The 20,007-nt window shown below is 35.4% G+C and overlaps 1 protein-coding gene across 2 annotated transcripts; it reads left to right on the top strand.

Moving 5' to 3' along the window:
* The first annotated feature begins 826 nt into the window (after positions 1-826).
* On the top strand, positions 827-18,413 carry C6H6orf58 (chromosome 6 C6orf58 homolog). Of its 2 annotated transcripts, XM_047735087.1 has the most exons (6): positions 827-1,395; positions 3,025-3,111; positions 4,797-4,981; positions 6,168-6,268; positions 10,187-10,425; positions 18,037-18,413. In XM_047735087.1, the coding sequence occupies exons 1-6, from the start codon at positions 1,095-1,097 to the stop codon at positions 18,162-18,164; spliced, it is 1,041 nt and encodes a 346-aa protein (XP_047591043.1). In that variant the 5' UTR covers positions 827-1,094; the 3' UTR covers positions 18,165-18,413. The 2 variants fall into 2 exon arrangements, 1 of the variants encoding a protein (XP_047591043.1); XR_007128313.1 differs by lacking the exons at positions 827-1,395; positions 3,025-3,111; positions 6,168-6,268; positions 10,187-10,425; positions 18,037-18,413 and adding an exon at positions 3,516-3,603 and having other exon boundaries at positions 4,797-5,384.
* The last annotated feature ends 1,594 nt before the right edge of the window (positions 18,414-20,007 follow it).

Below are 20,007 nucleotides of genomic sequence, written 5' to 3' on the forward strand. Positions count from 1 at the left end.
CCCAAAATTAAAACCTGTTAGACTTTTTCTTTTCCTCTAGGATCTAGAGATACCTAATGCAATATGGGGGCTAGAAGTTTTTATATTCACTAAACATACCAAATAAATGTTTTAGATGTTTTTTCTTAGCATTTGGGGAGAGATAACTAATGGGTATCTGAAGGTTTTCTTTCAGGGACCTCTGTTTAAATATGTTCTAGAAGACATACAAGATTCAGCATGTAATTATACTCATGGCTAAGGTTCTTTATGGGGATATAGTAAGAACTCACAGCTGAATGAAAGGGGAAAAGACACAGGCCGAGTCTGGAGGGATGCATATATAGATTTCTACATGCTCTTTCCCTTCCATGAGAAGTCACACAGAGCACAGTTCCCCCCAGTAACAGAAGGACAGCATATATATGTTATGTTTCTGTCCAAGGATGCCCACTAAAGAGGCAGTACCTAAGCTGTTTCCTGGGGGCTGGTCATATATGAAAGTTCCAGACTCTGCAAGGAAAGCGGGTATTGAGCATAAACCATATGGTTTGCACAGTCTAGGTACAGTGAATCATTTGTCATTTAACTGTTGACTAGGAACTTTGAGAGCCAAGTAGATAGATGCCAGCCAAGGGCCAAACTTGCAAGTCAATTTTTTTTAATGATAACATTTTCAGGCTTGCTATATAAATTCTTTTCAGCAGACATAGGTAACTGCCCATATCTTTAAATTTCTAGATGAATAAGGTCAAGATATATGTGTAGGAGTGTATTCAATTTAATAGGCATAAAAACACAATGTAAACTTCATAGCAGTTTTTTGGAAGTGTTTAGAATATTTATTTATTCAGCAATAAAAGTTTCAAAAGCTCGTTTGGACTATCATGTGAATAACAAACTATATTGATAAATTTATTATCAATAAATCCATTTATTATTTAGCAAGAGAGGCACCCTATTTTCATTGGTAAGGCCTTTCCATCTTCACTCTGTCATCTTCAGGGAAAAGAACAAAAAGTGTTGACATGCTGAGATATAAGCAAATACCATGACTTCTTCCTCCATTTCCCAATAAAATCCTGGCCACAACCTCAGTCCCCAGCTTTGGTACAATGGCTTTCCTTCTTCCTTGGACCTGTGTGCTAGTTGGTTGCTTTTCTGCTTCTCTAGCAGGAGCATATAATTTCTCAGATCTGTATCCGCCACTGTGGGAGAAGAGTCCTGGTCAGCTCAGTGACTACAGGGTAGAGAATGGAAAGTACCTCATTGATCCCTGGTTATACTCTGAGAGACTGGGGATGTACAAAATCCTAGTGAACAAGACAGCGAGTTATTTTGAAAACATTGTCGCTAGCAATGAACAAAATATTTTTTGGGGTTTACCTCTCCAGCATGGCTGGCAATACAGAACAGGTAAGAATGACTCTTGTTTTCATCCTGATGATCTACTAATATGACCACGTAGTAATTGGGAAGTAAGATTCTGTAAATACCATACCATGTTTTTGAAAATTGATTCTTTTCTTTTTCCTCTTTCCCCTCATAACCATATTTCTCCACTTCTCCTCCATAAAGCCTTCTTTTACATGCTTCTGTCTTGACTAGAATCCACAATGGGGCATAACAGATAGCTGCCAAACACAAAAAGACTTCATATTAAATCTATTGAGCATACTTCAAATATTTATTGAACTCGTGCTAGGTGCTAGATGCCATTTGAAGCACTTAGATGAACAAAACAGTCAAAAGGATATACATTAAAAACAGAAGTTGATGTCAAATTAACCTGAATTTTTTTGAAGTCTCAATTGTGATTACCTATACATGGAGATAGGGTTGATAGGTAAGGAGTGCCATCTTGTTCATAAGGATGTTTCTCTGCAAATGATTGATTCCTCTTGAAAATACATTCTAGTGTTTAGTTAGGAGATATGTTGTGGGCCAAGGATTCATAAATTAGATATTTTTGTTCTTGCCAACAGAAGAAGCTCATGAAGGAGCTTATCCACACTGATAATACCACCAATAAGGATATATGTTCTATTCCAATACAAAAAATATAAAAAGTAGATTATGGTTGATATTAAGTCTGAGCAGTGGTCATATTCAGGAGCTACTGAGGAGGACAAGTCATGCTTCTTTGTTAGGGAATATCCTGAGACCCAAATCTATTCCTATTTATCTGGCATTCATTGGGGTCAAATCAACCCTTGTCCAAGAGAAATCATTAATATAAAGTCTACTATGGGAGGCATGCCAACCTCAGGGGAGATACAGAGTCTGAATGAGCTGGTAGATTAATGCTCTTCTTTCTCTTTCTTTGCATTCACACATCAGGATTAAGTCTGACTAAACTCATCCATTGATGAGCTGATAAGTGTCCAGCATTTGCTAAAAGCAGTGGAGAGATGGGGTGTGAATAAGTACTTTCAGATATTTTCCCTACCATCAAAGAATTTACAGCACAAGTGAAATAGGAAAGATAGCAGAAATAAAATAGAAAACAGTAAACAATAACTCTTGGATAGACATTAAAAGTGCAAAACAAGGGCCAGAGAAGAGTTAGCTGGAGTGATCAGAAAAAAATGAATTTAACCTGAGACTTGAAATGTGGATGAAATTTTACTGGGGAAATAGAAATGAAATCTACTAGGAAATAAAAGAATGAGCCAAAGCAGTGTTTCTCAGTCTTGGCTGCATGTTGAAAATAACTACCTTGTTAAAAAAAAAAAAAAAAAAAAAAAAAACAGTGTTTAAGTCTACCTGATAAATTTTATTCTAATTTGATAATATTGGAAGTTAAGCCAAAGGACAAGACCTGGAAACAGGATAGCATAGAAACATGTGCTTGACTGTAGGTTGTATGTGTGTGTGTGTGTGTTTAAGGAAGGGACAAGAAAAGGAAGGGAGAAGGATTGAGTGCGAGGGACTTGTTGGGGACCAATGAAAGAAGAAGAGAACAAATTAAAGCAAAATAGTTATTGATATTCAAGAATTAATGTTAGTGTATAACAAGTAATCCCTGCACCTTCTCTTTTCTAGGAAGATTAGCTGATCCCAGAGGAAGGAAAGGCTGTGGCTATGAATCTGGAGATCATTTGTGTATCTCCGTGGACAGCTGGTGGGCTGGTAGGTTCATTTATTCTTATTATTTTTTATTTTTTTAAAGGATTTTATTTATTTATTCAACAGACAGAGATCACAAGTAGGCAGAGAGGCAGGTGGTGGGTGGGGAAGCAGGCTCCCTACCGAGCAGAGTGCCTGATGTGAGGCTTGATCTCCCAACTCTGGGATCATAACCGGAACTGAAAGCAGAGGCTTTAACCCATTGAGCCACCCAGGTGCCCCTGGTAGGTTCATTTAAATGGCAAAATAGGTAATAGCCATTCCCAAGGAAAGTATTCAACCTAAAATCTTAGAGACAGAGACAAAACAATACTATTCCTTTGTAAGAAGGAATCTATTTCATCATGTACCTTGTGGCCTTTATGCCACATTCTAGAATTTAACAGCCATAATGTCAATAATGATTCCTCAGGACACATACAGCTTTTCACAGAAGGACTGAAACAAGGAACTGCAAACGACCATGGCCTCTGAAAGCCCAGCACTGGCAGTCAGGTGGGAGGTCCCAAGAGAGACGGGGAGACTCCACAATGAGGAAGGATGAGAAATGAGAGAACAAGCAAATAGGGCTTAGCCTCATTTTGTTCACACCAAATGTATTTGACTTTAAAACCATAAACGTGTCAGAGTAGTGTGCTCACAAATCATTTTGTCAATCTGTAATCAAAGGCTCAGTCACATATTTAATACAAAAATAATCAAAAGGTTATTTTCTAATTCTTTAATTCTATTTTGTTCTTTAGTAATAAAATTAATTTCCACACAATTTCTCGGAGATATTTCCCAATAACTAGAGACAAGAATATATTAAGTTTCACTTTCTTGGATTTACACACGTCATATAACACTTTTACATGTTTTTCTAATACTGTGCAGACCAGTTCTTTTCAAAGACCCACAAACAGTCATGGCCACGGATGTAGAACTCAGGCTTCTTTATTCTCCGATTGATTTAGTAGTTTGGAATAGCAGTCTGCTCCACTGGGGCATAGAATTGCATTCATAAATGCATGTCTTATCATAGACAATGTTCTGTATCACCAGTGAGAATCAGTATAAGCTTTATAGCCATCAAAATTACAATGTCTAAATCTGATGGAATAGGTTATATTTAGAGAGAAATAAAAAAGTTAATTCATTGTCAATTTAAGACAAAGATCTTATCCAAAGATCAACTGTCAACACTTACCCAAAATGTTTGCTTTAAAAACCCAATATAAAACAAGGACTTTGCGATATCATGGTTGCACATTAAACTTGGCTAAGTACAAAGTACAAAATGTTAACACTATAGCCACATTAAAATGTTTTAGGAAAATATTGTTATGACAAAGCTTCAGTTAGAGGTGTATCATTCTATGTGCAAATAGATAATTTTCTTCCTTTTTTACTTAACACTTTGAAAAAATGGATATTAAGTAATATAAAATTAATGTGAAATGTCAACATTAATTTTTATTTAAGATATAGACAATGGCTTGAGTCTATGTTTATTTATGATTCTAGGTTTCTTAACAAAAGCTATGTATATGATCCTTAGGGAGATTTTTAAATTTTTTTTTGGTAGTGACTAACTTTTTGGTTTCTGGACTTGTGATTTTTGCTTACTAGTTCACAGACTACTTAAAAATATTCTCTATCACATTTGTTAGTGCTTGTGGTAATAATAAGAATTTTTGCTGTTACAGATATGAATTACTTTCTAAGTGCATTACCTTTCCTTGCTGCGGTTGATTCTGGCATAATGGGGATATCATCAGACCAAGTCATGCTTTTGCCACCACCCAAGGATCAGATGAATTTTTGCCTTAATATTTCTAGTTGTCAATCATCCTTTCCTGAGATAATGAGCAAGTGGAATGTCTTTTACCAGGTTGCTTTCTTAAGTTTTATAATTTATTTTCTTAGGAGGTGATAAGAGAATTTCCTTTTTTGTATAATGTTTTTTGTCTAGGTCTTTGTGTTCATCATATAATATTTTCCTAAGTGCAAAAATGTAAATTGTTATGCAAATTATATTATTACTTTACAGTGGGGGATTATGTGCCATTAACACCCTCTGAACCAATACAGCATTAACACAAAGCCTATCCACTCATTTAAATTAAATTATACATAAATGTGAGAGCACAAAATGTATCTTACTAAATGAGAAGAGTATTCTGGCTAATTGAACCTGCATGGCAACCAAGGGTTAACTCTTGGGAGAAATACAATTATAGAGTTTGTTTTTAGAACAGTCAATTAACTTATTTCAACTGAATTAATAAATGATCATAATAATGAATTAATTAATGATCAAACCTGAAAGTAGCTGGCAAAGTAAAGGAGTGAGGCAAGACAAAGGCAAGATCAGGGTTTGGTAGGAATCCCTGACAGCAGGTGAGGTGATGGACACTGAAAGAGCTCCCTAACCCTCCCTCAACCCCTAGAGGGCCCTGTCCAGTCAAGGGGTCTGTACCTAACAGTCCCATAGCTGGGCGGAGAGGGGGTTCCAGCACCTACTTCCAAGCGCCTGCAGGCCTGGATGGCAATAACCCACACACTAAACAATTATGTGACAATCAAAACCAAATATTCAATAAGCAAAATGCAAACATTGGCTAAACATAGAAGTGGGCTAAGGTCCACAATAAAAAGATAGATTTACTAGTTCTGTAGATTATTAATTCACTACTTTAGATATGATTGAATTAAATATCCTAACAAAAATTTCCTCTTTTTCTTAATTTTAAACTTTTGTGGTAATTTCTACTATGGTGGCAGAAAAACAAATGACAAACCAAAACCAAAATCCTCCTGGCCAGTATAAAATACTGACTCTTGTGAAAATTGTTGCAGCTCATTTCTTATAGGTGCATTCAATAGTATTACTTATAATAGATATTTATTATACTCTATTATGGAATGTTATTCACTAAGAGCCTGCACAGTTCTTAGAAACAAAAATTCTCCTCTCTTGTAGAATATTTCTAGCTTATATATGGGATTCAATGAAATGTTAAGGAGAGGAATTGTTATATTTTCTCAAATATGAATAAATGTCTCCTTTGCTATAGCATTTGCAGGATCCTTCTAGTAGCTTTAAAGACCTGTTGAAGTACTTCTGGGCTGCACATGTTTCAACCTTGGAATATGCTAGCAAAATATTTGAATATAGGTAAGAATGGATCCCAAATCATTTCTATTTAAGATAGTAAATGATTTTGGCCTTACTTACGCCTTTGTATTCCTCTTCTAAAGTGATGGTTAATCTTCCTATTAAATAATATTATTCACTGAGTATTTTAATGACGAAGTATAACTCTTTTAGAATGATTTGATTAAAAAGTGTTTTATGAAGTAGGGGCAAAATTTTGTGGGGAAAAAAAACCATCTTTTACTAACCAACTGATAGCTAACAAAACAGCTAGCCAACCAACCAACAAATAAAACATACAACCAATTTCTCTATATAAAAAAAAAGAAAAGAAATTTTCTTCATTATTTTAACCATGGGCACATCATATGGTAGGTACATGCTTAAAGAAAAAGATAAACTAGCATCAGGATTAGCACACAGGATAGCTTAGCAGATTAACAAGCCACTCTACATGTTACATCTACATGTTACACTCTATATCTAGAGTGCGTAGTTGTGAATGATAATGTATTTATTAGTCAGGGTTCTCCAAACAAACAGCGCCGATAGGAGATAGTGTTAGATAGATGATAGATAGATAGTTGATAGATTAATAGATTAGATAGATGATAGATAGATAAATAGGTAGATAGATAGATAGATAGATAGGTGGAACCAGGAGAAGCCTATCTTCCAGTCTGAAGACCATCAGTCAAGAGAATTCTCTCTTACTTTAGGGAAGGTTAGACTTTTGTTCTAATACACCTTCAAAAGATTGGATATGGCCCATCCACATTAGGGAGGGCAATATGTTTCACTCAGTCAACTGATTTTGGAAACTGAGATTTCCCAAAAAACCCTTACAGAAACACCCAAAATAATGTTTAACTAAATATCTGGGCACCCTGAGGCCCAGTCAAGTTGACACATAAAATCAGCTATCATGGACACTGAGGGTGAAGTCAACCACTTTGAGTGAAGTGTGGGGTAGAAATCTGGGTATGGTAAAAAACAGGAACCAAAAAATTGGGGTCCTTGGTATTGTATAAGTAGACTGGTAAAGCCAGGCAGGATGTGTGCCTCTTAATTTCACTGATTGTCTCTCCCACTGACTCCCACTGACTCCATCAGTTAGGTAAACAAATCACGTAAGTAGCAGATTCAAAGCACGTTTCCTCCTTTACCTCCTTTATTGATATGGTTTCAAAAACCAGATATTAAGTTGGGCAATGGAAGAATTTTCTCCTGGGGCAGCATCAGTGATAGGATTTGGGGCTGCAGTTGTAACTCAACTGCTTTTTCTATTCTGATGACAGGAAATAGGAATGAGATTATTAGACAATGATTCTGGCCTGGGATTGCCTACCTCAAGATATGACTGATAGCAAGTCATTGCTATAGATTACTTTTTTCATTTACAGATGTTCCAGGTTCATATACAAAGATAAATCACTAGAGAATCCAACTTTGTCCCTAAGAAATATAAGAGTACTTCAGGTAAATTCAAGGAGATTGAAGAAACTTTTTTCTTATAGGAACATATCCTGTCTCCTGTGGACTTAAACTTTTAATCTAATTGCATTTATTCCTATATATGTAATGGAACTGCTTTTGAAAGAAATACCATATTTTTAACAGGCTAAATTTATTTAAAAACTCCAAAATCACAAAAACACAAAATCACTTTTAGTTTGTATATTATCTACTTCGTATATGTCAATGATTTAAAGAGTCACGTGGTTCTGTGAGGTTTTTCCATCTCTTCCACCAAAAATACATAAGTAAATGAAACAGCTGTATCCAGGAAGAATACAGCTATAACCACTGGTTACTTTGATATTTGGTACTATATTTCTAAAAATAAAAAATCCTATAACATTTCCTGATTTGTAGATTTAAGTATAATCCTTTTTGTCATGACCATAGAGAATTACGACTTAGCTCCCCTCACCCACACACCACACAAATTCTTCCCACTTCTCACTTTCTCTGCATGATTGTTTAGTGATTTGAATTGGGACAATGTTCAGTGGCTACATTATTTTAACTCTTAATTGCTCTTCATATCACATGTACTAAACTGATTATAATTATTTTCCTTTGTTATCTTATTCCCTTTAGCATTGATAATTTTTTACACATTTTTGTTTACTTTCTATTGTACACAACGCTAATTACTTCAAGTTGGCAAACCAAGGAAGTTTCTTCTCAACATGTTTAAAAGCATCTGGAATTATATCAATTTTTTCTTCTTGAAGAGGTTTCTTTCGGAGCTGTTGACCTGCTCTGCTTTGCCTGGGTGGTCAAATAGGATTCTTAGGTCTCTAGTATCTTTATACTAGATTTCCTTTGTTTCTTCTTTGAGTTGAATCGCCCATTTCCAGTATCCTGCATCTTTTTATTTCTTGGATTACTTTGTCAGGACTTATATACTGGTAGATTCAGAACAGTTGTATAAGAAGAAAAAATTGTAGGTAATTTGCATTCTTACAGTATCATTATTCTATCACGATTTCTGACTGAGGCTTTGAATTACAGAAAGGCTTTGAATACAGAAACCTAGGCTGGTAATACTTAAGATTTTTGAAGGCATATCTCCATTACTTTTTAGCTTCAGTTTCATTGTTGAGAAGTCTGCAATTTATTAGGTGTGTTGTCCTGTATTTCATTTTGTTTTCTTCACGAGAATGTAGACAGGTGATAACTACTAAATCTCAGTGGCATAGACCAGTGTTTATTCCTCACATGTTTAAGATTCAGCTGGGTAGGTCTGCTGATCATTCTTAGGCTCACATCATGTTAGCTGATTTTGATTGGCATCCCAGGGTTGAGTGAGGCTCAGCTCTGCTCCACTTGTCTTCTCATTCTTCAGTAAGCAAGCTTGAGTGTTTACCATAGTGACAGCAGAATGGCAAGAGAGAGAAACCAAATTGTGAAAACATATTTCTGGCTTACAGGGTGTCAAGTTGGCTAATATCCTATTGGCCAAATGAAATCTTATGGCTGAACCAGGATCAGAAAGTTATGCCTCTCTCCTTCCTACCTCCTTCCAATGTAACAGGGAAGGGGCACTGGGAAAAACAAACACCAGAGATAGAAAGAGTTTGAAAAACTGCAGACATGTTTGCAATCTACTATATACTGGGATATTTCCTTCAAATCTCATGTTACTTTTTAAAGAATATATTAGGGTTTTTTCTTTACATGAGACAATACTGAGCTCTGTATGGTCTACATATACTTAAAACTGTTGGATCTTGGATCCTAAGATTGATTGCTGCACGTATATCTGTATTTTATATCAAAATGAGCCTCTTAAGGTATATTTTTATTTATTTTTTTTAAGATTTTATTTATTTATTTGACAGAGAGAAATCACAAGCAGGCAGAGAGGCAGGCAGAGAGAGAGGAGGAAGCAGGCTCCCCGCTGAGCAGAAAGCCCGATGCGGGGCTTGAACCCAGGACCTGGGATCATGACCTGAGCCGAAGGCAGCGGCTTAACCCACTGAGCCACCCAGGCGCCCCTATTTTTATTTTTTTTACTTGGCTACATCTTAACTGAAATATTAGATGAATTGTCCAATAACAGATTCAGTTAAATCATTTGAAAGGATTCCATTTGATCTGACTTTGCTTTTATACCTTTGTGCCTTGAACTGGTGCCCTCACCTCTTTCCTAGTGTTTATTTAAGCCATTGTTCTTAGGGCTTGTGGTTTATCTAAGCCATTGCAGTTTATTTAAACCATTGTTTCTCACTTGTGATGAGCACTGGGTGTTATATGTAAGTGACAAATCACTAAATTCTACTCTTGAAACAATATTACACTATATGTTAATTAACTAGAATTTAAATAAAAACTTGAAACTAAAAAATCAAAAACAAAAACAAGAAAATAATGAGGCTGAAATTCTGAACGGACTAATTAAAATTGTACCTGTTTCCACTTGTCTCTTAGGTTGGAGTATTATTCTAAACCAGAAGCAAATTTTGGAAGAAATTGGGGTGTGGCTGTGAAATATTTAGCTGCAGCCCTCTTTCCAACAACTTTGGTCAGAACATATGAATTCCAGAAGGGCCTTCCTCCACGAATGCTTGTTAACGGGGATAGAGCCCCCTTCATCCATGACTTTACTGACTTTCAAAACATGGTTCTTCTTGTTCTAAGTTTTCTTCGCCAAGTGGATAACTCTCCAGGTAAGAGCCTTGTAAGCAATACCTCAAAGAAAATTAATATTTCATTGAATAAAGGAAGAAATAATGATTTTATTAGATACAGAATTCATCCTAACACATACTGTCAAAGAAAGTCATGATTTTCCATGGGTATCCATTCCACAGTTTTTGGTCCTTCTAAGGGTGGCCTGTCCTTTCTTATGCATCTTTATTGATCCATGAAGCCATCAGACAGCCTCCAGTCCCCTTTTCATCCACAAACCCAGATACAGTCCTTTGCTGCTGTTACAATATTCCTTTTTTAAAAACCTTACATATTGCTCTTAAATTTAGCAAAAAAAAAAAAAAAAAAAGAAATCTCAAAAGAAAACATGCCATGATTAATGGGAAAAACTAGCAAATTGACTTACATGAGCTCACTTGATCTAGTCTTACTAGCTGTGGATGAAATATTCTGCTGCAGCCCCTCAACTGTAGGGCTTTCTTCAGAATGAAAAACAGAAGGAATCTATAATTGTACCTTCGAATTACCACATCATCTCAATTTTCTAGATATGGTCTTAGGCAGTGAACCAAGCTGAAAACATTAAACTAAAATAATTAAAATATTATGATTTTTAACCCCTCCAAAAGAATCCGAAAGATACAAAAGCAAAGTAAGCATAAATACATTAAATATATTAAATATATGTTTGAAATCTTATTTGTAAGAAATAACCCCAAACATTTAAGGCTTTCATGCAATGGCAGTTTCTTCTTGCTGTAGTAATGGTTCCAGTGAAATATTCTCAGTCAATGGCAGTTTCCCTTTACACAATGAATAGAGGAGTAAGTCCCCTTCTATCGGTGCTTGTTCCAACCCCTGACTTCTATATAATCTACATGCCACCAGCAGAAAGATGCTCTCATGTTTGGAGAAGCAGTGGGGTAGGGAATTAAACTGTTGTCTAAGGACTACTTTTGTGTGACAAACTATACTGTGAAAGGAGAAGCATGAATTTTGTTAATCGCCTGCCAAATTATCAGATAGCATAAATTGCATAGGCTTGGGTTGTATAAACTGGATTTCCTCTTAAGATGTATAAGGTGAAGAACTGAGTGGAGAGTGAAAGTTATTTCATTTAAAGCTTGAAAGTACCATTGTACAAGATTTCATTACAGATTAACTTTTACTGAAATTTGGCTTTGTGTCACAAGTTTGAATTGCTTTCACAAAAAAAAAAATGGGAGAGTAAATGTTGAAAGTTACTGGTGAAAAAATGGTGAGCCTTCATAGCGTAATTGTATAGACCTTATATAACAAGGTACTTACTGTTGTCAAGTTGTCATTTTCATGGCAACCATTCTCCACTAACACTCAGAATTCAGTCTGTGTCAAAGGCCTTGGAGTTTTCAAATAAGCAGAGAATAGAGAAAACAGATATACTGAAAACAAAGCATGAGTGAAAAACAAATACTGATACTTAAAAATGAGCATTTTCAGTTAATCTTTGATAGAAACATATGTATACATTTACAATAAAGTTTAAAAGTGTCATGTAGCTACTTTTTAGTCTCCAGAAGGATTTTCTACAAGAAACTTAAGCTAAGTTCATTAAATTTAATCTACAAAATAAAATTAACCTTTCAGGCTTCAAATTAGCTTTTTAACATTTTTGCCTACGGTAAGAATTGGCATGGAGTTTTTAGTTTGTAATTATGTAAAATGCTGAACCATCTCTTTATCTATAGTGGCATCAAGTTTTAATCCTTGACTATACATATTCTAAGAGTAAAGTTCATATTTAAGTTGAAAGATAACATTAGGTATAAATTAGTAAGAAAACAAAGCTTGCCTAGATTTTATTACTTTATTTCCACATGGGTGAGATTTAAAATGAACAATGAAGACTGCATGAAGATTTAAAACTGTCAAAAGCTGATATTCATGTTAATATAATTTTAAAATGCTTTTAAAAACTTGTTGAATTTCATGATTCAAGACTGAGGCCAGCTGCCCCTTTTGCTGCCCCTAACCTGACCAAGAGGTTTGTTACCTCCTACTCTTCTGCTGCAATGGTCACTACCTCCTCCTTTCTTCGAATGAGGACAACTGTTTGCTGAAGTATGATGTATGGTTGGGTGAGAGGAAATGAACTTGGGTATCTCAGAAGCTGCAGTGAAGATGGTGACATATGAAGCTCCTGAACTTTACTCCTTTCACGGACACCAAACTGACAGCTACAGACAGAAAAATTCACTCTGAAAGAAATCCAGAAACTAGCTGATTGACTCTTACTCTTTGGGAAAAATGAGAAAAAAAAATCCACATCAATGCAGGAAGGAGAGGCTGAGACACAATCTTGCCGTAAGCCCCAGCCGTGGTGAAGCGACACAGAATAGGGAGAGATCTCACAACTCCCAGCTTCTCCTTAAGGAGTGATGAGTTTGGACTCCATATCCATCCATACATCGGAACCCCAACTTCTAAGACTTCCATGTGAGAGATGCGCTCCCAAACATCTAGTTTTGAAAGCCAGCAGGGCTTGGATCCACAAGACTCAAAAGGCTATAGCAAACTAGAAGACAATTCTTGAAAGGTTTGTGCAGACACACTGTGGCAAATTCCCAAGGGTCCAGAGCAGAGGCAGCAAACTGAAACACACCCAGTCTTTTCATGAAAGAAGGCTGTTTGTTCATTCTAATAGCTATGGACTGAGGGGCAGCTTTCCAATTTAATACTGCAATACTACAGAAACCAAGAACTTGATGGTGTCATCTTGGCACTCTCCCTTTATTTTGTTTCAGAGTAAAGGTATCTCCTGGGGGAACTTGTACACACATCTGTGCCATGTTTTTTTCAGAGGATACCCCTTGATTGCATGGCTCCAATAGCCAACAGGGCTTAATTAAATTGATGGGTTCCATAGGACTGTAACAAACAAAAACTGCTACCTGAGGATCCAGCTTAAAACCATCTGGCATCCAGGTGTTGACTGAGCTCTGCCTCTTTGGGACACTGATAGGTCTTGGCCCACCTTCAAATACTGGGGGCCATTAAGAACACACTACGCAGTTTCACAAAGAATTGGAAGACAGCCAAGAGGAAGGGCATGGCTGAATGGTAAAATTTATCTTTTATACAGAGGCCTCTTCTTCAAAACTGGGAGAGGTGGCTGTTTTGTCTAATTCATAGAAACCAGCACAGAAATGCAAGGAAAATGAAGACACAGAGGAATATGTTCCAAATAATAGAACAGCATAAAACCTCAGAAAAAGACTTTACTAAATGGAGATAAGTGATTTACCTGATAAAGAGTTCAATACAATGGTCACAAAGATACTCTCTGAGGTCAGGAAAAGAATTCATGAACAAAGTAAAAATTTCAATAGGGAAATATAAAATATAAGAAAGTACCAAACTGGATTCACCAACCTGAAAAAATATAATCACAGAGCTAAAAAATTCAATAGATTCAATTGCAGTGGAAGACAGGATCTAGAAGTTGAGAAAAAGACAGCAGATGTCATCCAATGAGAGGAGCAAAAAGAGAGAAGAATGAAAAAGCATGAAGATAGGGTAAAGACATGTATAGAACAACATCAAGTGGACCAATACGTATGTTGCAAGGGTCCCAGAAATAGAAGAGAGAGAGAAAGGAGCAGAAAATGTATTGAAAGAAATCATGACTGAAAATTTCTGTAACTTGGGAAGGACACAGACATCCAGATTCAGGAAATCTAGAGTTCCAAATAAGATGAACCCCAAAAGACCTACACCAAAACACAGAATTAAATTGTCAAAAGTTAAAGACAAAAAGGGAAACTTAAAAGCAATAAGAGAAAACTCATTTTGTACAAGGGAACCTCCCCTCCACCCATAAGACTCAGGAGATTTTTCAGGAGAAATTTTACCAGTCAGAAGGGTGGCATGAATTATTTAAAGCACTGAAAGAAAAAACTCCCAACCATGAATACTCTACCTGGCAAAATTTTTCTTCATAATTGGAAGGAAAAATAAAGAGTTCTCCAGACAAGCAAAAGCTGAAAGTGTTCAGCACCAGTAAACTGGCTTTATAAGAAATGTCAAAGGGTCTTCTTTAAACTGAAACAAAAGAGTTGCTAATTATAACAAGAGAACGTATGAAAGCATAAATCCCTCTGATAAAGGTAAAATATAGTTAAATTCAGGATAATCTAATGTAATGATGGTGTGTTCATAACCTATAAACTTATAAATGAAGAAAAATAATTCCATTTACAATTACATCAAAAAGAATAAAATATCTAGAAGTAAATTTAATCAAGGAGGTGAAAGACCTATACACTGAAAACTGTAAGACAGTAACGAAAGAAATTGAAAAAGACACAAGTAAATGGAAAAAAATTCCATGTTCATGAATTGGAAACATTAATATTGTTAAAAAGTCCATACTACCCAAAACAGTCTACAGATTTAATGCATCATGTATTAAAATTCCAGTGTCATTTTCCACAGAAATAAAACGATCCTAAAATGTGGATTCAACCACAAAAACACCCTGTGTAGCCAAAGCAATCTTGAGAAAGAAGACCAAATCTGGAGGCATCTCACTTATAAATTTCAAGCTATACTACAAAGCTATAGTTAGCAAAACAGTAAGGTACTAGCATAATAAGAGACACATAGATCAATGGAACAGAATAGAGAGCCCAGAAATAAACCCACACGTATGTGGTCAGTTAATTTACAGCAAAGGAAGGAGCCAAGAATAAACAATGGGGAAAGGACATTCTCTTAAATAAATGGTGCTGGGAGAACTGGGCAGCCACCAGCAAAAGAATGAATTGGGCCATTATCTTACCTCAAATGCAAATGCAAATGCAAAAGACTCAACAGTGAGATCTGGAGCCATAATCTGGTAGGAGAAAACAAAGGGTAAGCTCCTTGACATTGATCTTAGTGATGAGTGCTTGAATTAGACATCAAATGCAAAGGCAACAACAAGAACAAAATACAAATGGGACTATATTGAACAAAAAGGAAGCAAAGGAAATTATTATTCTAGAAGCTTCTCATAGTTGCTGACGTTAACTCCAAGATATAACTATATACTACTTTGAGAAGTAAATATGTCAAAAAACAAGGTTCTGATATGAGATGAAACTGAAAAACCTAGTAACATTTGTAGACAAAACAGTGAAACAAGTTTTAGACCAACTTAAAAATCAGTTTGTTTCAATAAACTGAGTTTTGGGGGGTAATGATCATTGTTTTGTATTTCAAAAGTATTGAGTTTAGAAATCAGTTGTATGATAATGCCTTTGTATATTTGTCTTTTCCCATGCATTTTTAAATAACCAGTAATCTATACTTCATTAAAATTTTTGGATGTGTTGACTGACTCAATATTAATTAAATTAACCTAACTTCCTCACTAGTTTAAACAGAAAGAAGAGAAAAGAGCTATTTTGGTTCTTGGGACTTTATAACAGATTAGCTCTAGCCAACTGAGAAACATGAGCCAAATTCTCTCACCCACCAATCAGGTAACATGCTCCATCTCCATGGAAAGAATTAAACGATGTTAATGATAATAGCTCTTCATGGAAATTAATCTTCCCATCCCCAGAGTGTAGGAAGAAAACAGAAGTAGATATGGGACCAAGCGTTCTGGACACTTTCAAACCATTAACTCTCCTATGTTAACAGATCTAGCCTGAAATATTTCTTCTCTTCAAAAATCATTTTAAAAACTTTTATTTTTTCTCTATTTTAAAAGCATTTAAATTACTGTTACTTTTACTGATTTATCTTAAACTATAATATAGTCAAACTTAAAAAGTCTAAGTGCATTGATACATTAAATGACAATTAAAGTCTTCTTCCCCACCTCTCTTCATTTATACCTCTTGGCTCTTCACCCAGTTTTTAAAAGTGGTGCAAATTGTGTTTGAACATAAATATATAAATGGATAAATAAGACCTGTGCTGTTTGCACAAATGAAATCATACTCACTGCTTTGCACTCCAGTTTTTTACTAGAAAACTTTCTTCAAGCTCTTGGATAAATCAGGATATATTGATCCAACTCATTCTGTTTAACGGATATGTAATGTTTCATTTAATAAATTTACTATAACTGTAGGCATTATTTTCTGTTATAAACTGATGGTAATAATGTAACAATGGCATTTTATGTATGTTTTTCTTGGCAGAGTTTATGATTTTACCAATAAATTTGTAGAGAGGAAATGAATTAAAGTCAATGAGTTATATATTGCTGAGTGGCACTTAAAATAGTTTTCAGGAGTTTCATTTTTGTCATAAAACTGAATTAAGGTTTTTGTTTTCTCTAAATTACTATCATATAGCAATTTCTGTAACTTACATTAGTTTCTTATGTAGAAAATGCTACTGCACTGTTGTATTAATTTATAGTTCTTTGTTTTTTTAACTTAAATTCATTAGCCAACATATGGTACATCATTAGTTACAGTTATAGAGTTCAATAAGTCATCAGTTGCATATAACACCCAGTGCTCATCACAACATGTGCCCTTCTTAATGCCCATCACCTAATTACCCCATCCCCCCACCCGCCTATCCTTCCAGCAGCCCTCAGTTTGTTTCCTGTAGTTAAGAGTCTATAGTGGTTTGTCTCCTTCTCTGATTTCTTCTCATTCAGTTTTCCCTCTCTTTCCCTATGATCCTCTGCACTGTTTCTTACATTCCACATATGAGTGAAAACATATGATAATTGTTCTCTGATTGACTTATTTCACTCAGCATAATACCCTCCAGTTCCTCCATGTCACTGTAAAAATTTTAAATGGTAGGATTTCATCCTTTTTGGTGGCTGAGTACTATTCCATTGTATACATGAACTACGTCTTTACCCATTCATCAGTTGAAGAAGATCTCAGCTCCTTTCAGTTTGGCTACCACAGACATTGCTGCTATGACATTGGGGTGCATGTGGCTCTTTTTTTCACTATATCTGTATCTTTGGGATAAATACCCAGTAGTGCCATTTCTGGGTCATAGGGTAGCTCTATTTTTAACTTCTTGAGGAACCTCCATAGTGTTTTCCAGAATGGCTGTACCAGCTTGCATTCCCACCAACAGTGTAAGAGTGTTCCCTCTCTCCACAACCTCGCCAACGTTTGTTGTTTCCTGACTTGTTCATTTTAGCCATTTTGACTGGTGTGAAGTGGTATCTCATTGTAGTTTTGATCTGTATTTTCCTGATGGTTAGGGATGTTGAACATTTTTTCATGTGTCTGTTAGCCAGTTGTATGCCTTCTTTGGAGAAATGTCTGTTCATGTCTTCCGTCCATTTCTTGACTAGATTATTTGGTTTTTGGGTTATCTGATACATCATTTGCAAATATCTTCTCCCATTGTGTAGGTTGCCTGTTAGTTTTGTTGATGAATTTACAATTCTTTTGATGTGTTTGTGTACTTTCCCTAGTTTTCTGATTATTTCTATTTCTTATTGATTTTTATATGAGTTTGTCAATAAATTTTAAATTTAAAAACTTCATATGTATAATTATCAAGTAACAAATATGTAATTTTTATGTGAAAATACATAGTTTTATTTAAAATAAACATTTTAACAATTAAGTATTAACTTGAATTTACATGTAATAATTTTATATCTTTTCCAGGTTTATTTTCATTGACTGCATGGAAAATTTTAATGAGGACACATCATGCAAGGAAGCAAGTTCTAGAGCTTTTTCAAATAATTCTTGAAATCTTTAATCCAACATTTCTGAGTGTTCCCAATGTTTAATTAGTGAACTAAAGATGAACAATTCTAATTTGCTGAGCAACAGTAATTTCAAAATTTTAATATGATCATAACCATATAGTTTTCTTGTTTCTGATATTTTTGATTTATGCTCATTTGTTAGGATTTTATCCATGCATTCTAACTTTAAATTCAAATCAATGCTATGATTATTTTGCTTGATTAATAATTCTTGAATTTTTAAATTTTAGGATCCAAAGAAAATTATATTAAGCCATCATAAATCATTATGAAATCAATAAACAGACATTAAATTTATATGGCTCCTTTGTTATTACCCTATATAACCTAATTACATGAAATTTAGAGCAATATGTCTTGCTGATTTATAACCAAAATCTAGAACATTTTAAAATAAATACAGACAGTCAACTAAGATTTTTAAAACTCATTAAACAGAAATGACAGAATACATAGCTGATTTGTCTTTCTACGTGTGTGTGTGTTTCCTGTTCTTGGGTCCACACTTGATAATGAATGCTTCAGTGTCAAGTTTGTCAGTGTTGCTCTCTTTCAGGAGAGAGACTACTCTGGCCAGGAGGTTGGTGACTTCCAGTGCTGAAATGAAGCTTTTGTATGTAGGTTTTCCCAGGGCCTCATCCACAGACTGAATCTACCCTCTAACTCTTGGAGAAGGAAATACTTCTACACTTGCTCTCTTTCTGATTTAAGTAATGTCCGCATCATGACCAGAAGCATCTTATCAATTAAAAGTCAGATCATGTTTCTCTTCTGCTCAAACTTAAAATGGCTTGCTATCTCTCTCAGAGTAAAACCCACAGCATATATACCTGTGGCTCACACAGCTGACAGATCTAGTTGTATTAGATCTCACTCCCTCTTTCCTACTCTCCTCCCACTAACCCCTTCCACAATGGCCTCCATGCTCTTCCTCAAACACTGAAATGCACTCGTGACTCATGATTTTTGGAGCCTTGTTTCTTTTGTCAAGAATGCTCTTCCCCCAAACCACTGCCTGCCTCAGCTCTCCACCTCTTACTGCTCTTTTTTCCAATGTCACCTTCTTTGACTGTCAGGATATTCTTTGACTTCTTTGTGTAAATTTGTACCCACACAGTAATCTCTATCCTTTTTATCCTGCTTTATTTTTTTCTTCATATCACTTATCTCCATCCATCACATGCTCTAATAGTTTCTTTGTTTCTTGTCTGCCTTCCTACACCAGTGTGGGAGCTCCATGATGGTAGAGCTTTTTTTCTATAATAGCTGCATCCCTAGGACCCAGGACAGAAGTTTTGGTAAACACTCAATTATAGTCTTGTTTGGATGAATACATGAAAAATAAAAGAATGTTTGAATAAATAAAAAAGAATTGATGGAGCTTTCAAATACTAACCTGAGTTTTGTTTTAATATGAAAGCCACAGACATATGCTATTGGTACTGAAAGAAAAAAGCAGAAATTACCTGATATCAAAGTGCATAATAAATTTTCAGAAGATAAAACCAGAATAAGCAAGGAATTGATGATATCCAATCTAATCACTAGTATATTGTTTAGGAAAATAGTTACAAAAGCAAAGAAAAAGAAAAAAAATCAAATGGGGGGCACCTGGGTGGCTCAGTGGGTTAAAACCTCTACCTTCGGCTCAGGTCATGATCCCAGGGTCCTGGGATCGAGCCCCACATTAGGCTCTCTGCTCAGCAGGGATCCTGCTTCCCTCTCTCTGTCTGCCTCTCTATCTACTTGTGATCTCTCTCTCTCTGTCAAATAAATAAATAAAAAAAAATCAAATGGGACAAGAAAGTAAATTGACTGCATTAACTAATAGTGGGTAGAGGGAAGTAGCATTTCATAGACACAC

This window comes from Lutra lutra, chromosome 6 (assembly GCF_902655055.1).
Source record: "Lutra lutra chromosome 6, mLutLut1.2, whole genome shotgun sequence".
In the NCBI taxonomy this organism is placed as follows: domain Eukaryota; kingdom Metazoa; phylum Chordata; class Mammalia; order Carnivora; family Mustelidae; genus Lutra; species Lutra lutra.